This window comes from Echinops telfairi, unplaced genomic scaffold (genome assembly GCF_000313985.2).
Source record: "Echinops telfairi isolate 266 unplaced genomic scaffold, ASM31398v2 ScPeMD7_9;HRSCAF=40, whole genome shotgun sequence".
In the NCBI taxonomy this organism is placed as follows: Eukaryota; Metazoa; Chordata; class Mammalia; order Afrosoricida; family Tenrecidae; genus Echinops; species Echinops telfairi.
Window position 1 is genome coordinate 68,537,784 of NW_022103906.1, and position 4,997 is coordinate 68,542,780.

Genomic DNA, 4,997 nt, shown 5'->3' on the forward strand with positions numbered 1-4,997 from the left:
AATTCCAGACATTGTTCACTTTTTGGTTATATTTCTGTATTTGCAGTTCATTTTATTTTAAAGTTGTAATTCTTTGGGATCTCAAACCAGTCTGTCAGTCCTTTGTTTACCCCAGAAACACAATTTTAACTTCCCCTAAAGTCTTGTTGAATATTTTTGATACATTTTAATACTTGGTTTCAGTGCTAACATAAATAGGTTTCTTCCAATTTTCTTTTTTACAAAGGCAAAATGAAGTATTTTTTAATATTCTAATCAGGACAAATAAGAAAACACAAAAAACATTAAGTGAAAAGAACATTCATTGATGTTCTTTTCACTTAATATGTATATAAGGCTACATATTGTTTTCCAAAGAGTTAATAGTAAATTACTTGGCACACAGAAGGAGGATATGAAAAAGGGCCAAGTATAGGAAGACAGCCAATTAACACAGATTTTGATGATATTTTGAAATAAACTGTTACAACAACTCTAAAGCTTTTCCATGACGGAGAGTAACTTTTAACATCCTTACTCATTTATCAGAATTATGAAAATTTTATTAATACTCAGAGGTTTAAGGAAAAAAACACACCAGAATAATAGATTTTCACACTCACAATTCTAAATTCATCTCGGTTTCCCCCATCCTACACTGCCTCCTCTCACCTCTAGAATTTTAACATATTTACAAAACAGGTGTTAAATAGGCCTGTACAATTGGTGCTCACTGCTTGAAAAGTGGAGTAAGATTCAACAGTAGAATGGAACCTCATAAACATATTTCTTAGAAGCAGCTCTCCGAATGACTATACTTCTGTGAGGTGCTGCTGGGGTCAGATGTTGGTGACTCAAATCCAATTCATCGCCGCGCCACGAACCGAGTACATGCTCGCTTTGTTTTCAAGGCTGTAACAGCTTTATGGAAAAATGATTACCAGGCCTCTGCACACAAAATCATTTGATCTTTGATTATTAAATGTATAATAACATGATATTATCTACTTTCTCTAAAATTGGCTACATAGAACACGTATTATATATTAAATGTATCATAAATAGTTATGTATAACATAGTTGTTATATATAATTTATTATATTTAATATCTTGTATACAACTGCTTTTAGAGACAGTAGATAACCTTATTAAACTAATGGTGTGAGAAGATTTGCCAATACTAAAGTACCAGTGTTATCTTCCACACTCGTGTAGAACAGTGATAATAAGGGCTGTGCTTTACCTCTTTCACTTTATTTTAGTTAGTAATCATGTAGGAAATGAAAGTATATCATCAGTTAAAATACGTGATTTTGGTAGAAACCAGTTCAACCATTTGTTGGCTATATATTCCTTTCTCCTTCCTGACATGATGCTTGATATGTATCATTAGCTATTGTAAAATATGCCTTTTGCTGAATATACCTTTACTCATTATTGTCTTCTTTAATATGGCATTTTTCATATTCTTATTTTTGTTGAATCAAGGTGCCTATATGATATTTCAGATAAGCTTTTGGATCTATATCAGATGAAATTTCAGGGGGGGAGGGAAATCTCATTATTATAATAGCCTGTTTATATCAAGACAAATAAAAAAAAGTTTTAGAAACAATAATAAAACATTATTTTTATCCCAAAACTCACTGAGAATCTCTCCAATGTTTTCTATTTATAGCAAAAGTTTTTGAAAACAAAACTGTGCTACCAAAACAAAAGCAATGTTCATTTTCTTATTTATTCAAAAAGGTTATTTATGATTTCTAGAATAATTAGTAATTGAGTACTAATGATTAGCACACCTGAGTAGCACATCGCAAGTTTCAGCTACTTGCTAGATAGATGTCAGGTTAAAAATTGAGTTGATAATTGAGTATGTTTGAGCACAAGGTTAGCGTCATGAGAAAAATTGGGATGTCATTAACATTTAGTTATTATAGATAGAAATTCCATAAAAAAATGAGTGAGATAGAGCAGAGAGGAACTCCTAGGATTGGGTTTAGGATATGCTCCCATTTAAACACACCCAACCGCAAACCCACTGCCATTGAGTGGATTCTGACTCTCAGAAATCCAATAGGACAGAGCAGAGCTGTTCCCTAGGGTTTTTGACACTGTCAATCTTTCCAGGCACAGATACGCGAATTGTTCTCCCTTAGAGCAACAGGTGGACATGAATGATCCACCTTGTGATTTGCAGCCCAATGTTTGAACCTGGACTCCTTTCCCCACATTTTAAATCCAGCCCCCCACCAAAAAAAATGAAGAGATAAAAAGAGATTTAAATGAATGGATGTGAAGTAGGAGAGGGATCCAGACAGCTCTGTAAAGTACATCACATGAAGTATGTGAAGGAATTAAACCACCGTGGCAAATGCTGGGCCCAGCGATTATTGATGATGTTTCCTGGAACAAATGCAGTAGAAGGGACCGGATGTATAAAAGAATGAGACGAGGAAAATTGAAGATTGTAAATACAAACCATTGTTTTAAGGTAATTGACTAGGGAAACAGTATGATCGCTGGGTGTGATGTTTTTAATCAAATTGAATGATGTCTTTTCTATATTTGCTTATTTATGGATCTAATCAAGCAGAGGGGAAATTAACATAGCAGTGATGTGCTTGGGTATGTGGTGGATGGGATGGGCCCACCGTCTGAGTAGTGAGCTGTTCAGTTTACCTTGTCCTGTGTTATTGAAACAAAACAAACCAGGAAGGTAACTGAAGTGTATGGTTAGTTCATATCTAGGTAAATTGGTATATTTTTGTTAGGAAAATTGAGAAGTTTATTTTGAGATGTCTTAAAGGATAATTTTCAGGGGCTGGTTTAGAAGGAGTAATAGGTGCTATGAGGAATCCAACCCTGCCTTTATGACCTCTGTTCTTCCGCCACGGAAACTAAAGTCGCGATGCTTAAAAGGAGAGCAAACTATACTGAATACATGATGGTAAAGGGAAGGTTCTGTGGGGTCATTGAGATCTTTTTATTTTCATTTTTCATTAGAAAAAGCATTCTAGTTTCAATAGGCTATCATGGAAGATAATTCAATCAAATAATAATCAGAAAGAAACAAATCACAAGAGACCCAGTGATGGTTGTGGAACAAATAGAAAAGGGGCTTCTTTTTTCAGGAAGGAGCACGAGAGAGAGTGAGAATCACTGTCCAGAGAAGTGACCCAGCACGCCCTCAACCCAGCAGGACCTCTGGAAGATGATTCGGTCTAATAGGGGCTGCTGCTGGCCTCACCCTGGTTGCAGCAAAAAGTACCCTCATGTCACCACTGAGATGGGATTTGAGAGTTTAGTTTCACTACATAAATGAGTATGGTAGACAACTCAACGGTGGTGGTTTTAAGGCATGTTCTCATTACTCAACATTGCATCAGGAACAAGCCAGGAGAGCTTTAATAACTCTCTTGTTCCCATGGTGTGACCAAAAGAAGGCTCAGGTTCTCTCAGTTCTGAGTTGAATGGCAGAGCCAGGAGGATGTAATGACCCAAAGGCTTCTGGAAGGTAACTTTGGTTTGAACATATCAGTTCCCCAAACGATAGGTAATTGGAAGCTCTGTGGAGAAAAGAATAATTTGATCTTGGCAGAAAGGCACAAGTCTTCTGTGCCTTCTATCAGTCACCCTTATGAGCTTTTAGGATGAGCAGCTGTAGAAAATGAAAAACAAAATGAAAAAAGTAAATCCTTATCTTTCCTGGACATAGGATGTTGTCATAAAATACACCGGTGCACGAGCCATCTTTAGAGCAATATTTCAATCCTGACACACAAACTGCAGATCCGAGGAAAATGCTCTAGACTAATGACACATCACTGGAAACAGGATGAATTAAACTGATGAAGAAGCCACTTTTGTTTGAAAAAAGAACATTGTTATATGAGAATATTTGAAAATTAATGTTATTTGAGAATTTATATTTAGGATAATAATGTTATGCTTACTGTATTTGACATTTATGCCAGTTTATCATGGCACTTTGTAATTGTGAGACAATTTTCAAAACATGAAAGGAGCATGAATCATATTTCACACTGACCTTTCATTTCTGTATACCTAAAGCGCTTACATGTTTTAGTTAAAATTGAAACTAGAAATGAAGTTTAGGCAAGGATAAAAATATTTTGAAAAATTGCACACACAATCGACTAACCTAATAATATAGAAATGATGTTTATTTCCAGATTTAATATAAAATATTTTTACTTCTGACAAATGGACTGAATACTTATGAAATTTTATAAAGTCTGACTACAAATCTACAGAATATCTTATCTTACTCACTGGATGATATATAGAACTTTGGTTTTGAAGGCATATTTGCTTATCATTTCTGTCTTTTATGAATACAATAGAAATATTTTTAAAATCTTTTTATTTTTTTCTCCTTTGTAGTTTGGTTGTTACAAAGGAAACTGATAGTGCAAGATCTCGAAGTACTCCGATGTCACCATCTGATTTTCTGGATAAACTAATGGGGAGGACATCAGGATATGATGCGAGAATCAGACCCAACTTTAAAGGTAATTGTGCTGAGAACCAAGACTAATTCCGTTGACATATTTTAAACCCCTTATGTACATAACAGGACTCTCTCTATTGAGTCAATCAAACACTCACTGATATGACTTACTGAGAAAGTAGCTCGGTATTATCTAGCTTTATTTAAGAAAGACTTGTTTGAGAAACATTTCAACCTTCCTGAGGTTTTTTGTTGCTTCGTTTTTCTCCTGAATGTCTAAGAAAGGGTAATTTTCAGTGAGGGGCTATTTCTTTCTATTTATCAACAAAGTCAGCAGTTTGAAATGACTGGCCACAGAAGAGAGACAAGGCTTTCTATTTCCTTAGAGATTTGTAGACTCGAAAATCCCCAGAGCAGTTCTACTCTCTCCTATAGGGTCGCTATGAGTTGGACTCGACTAGATGATTATGACTGAGTACAAGAATAAGTAGGCTAGACATATCAGATAGACTTGTAAACAGATAGATGATAGATGATTGATAG

At 35.1% G+C, this 4,997-nt stretch overlaps 1 protein-coding gene across 1 annotated transcript in view; it reads left to right on the forward strand.

The window, feature by feature from the left end:
* GLRA3 (glycine receptor alpha 3) overlaps positions 1 to 4,997 on the forward strand; it is a 192,332-nt gene that overhangs the window by 40,018 nt on the left and 147,317 nt on the right. Inside the window, exon 2 of the mRNA XM_004696450.4 lies at positions 4,388 to 4,515. Within this exon, the coding sequence (XP_004696507.2) occupies positions 4,388 to 4,515 (128 nt within the window). The remainder of the gene's footprint in view (positions 1 to 4,387; positions 4,516 to 4,997) is intronic.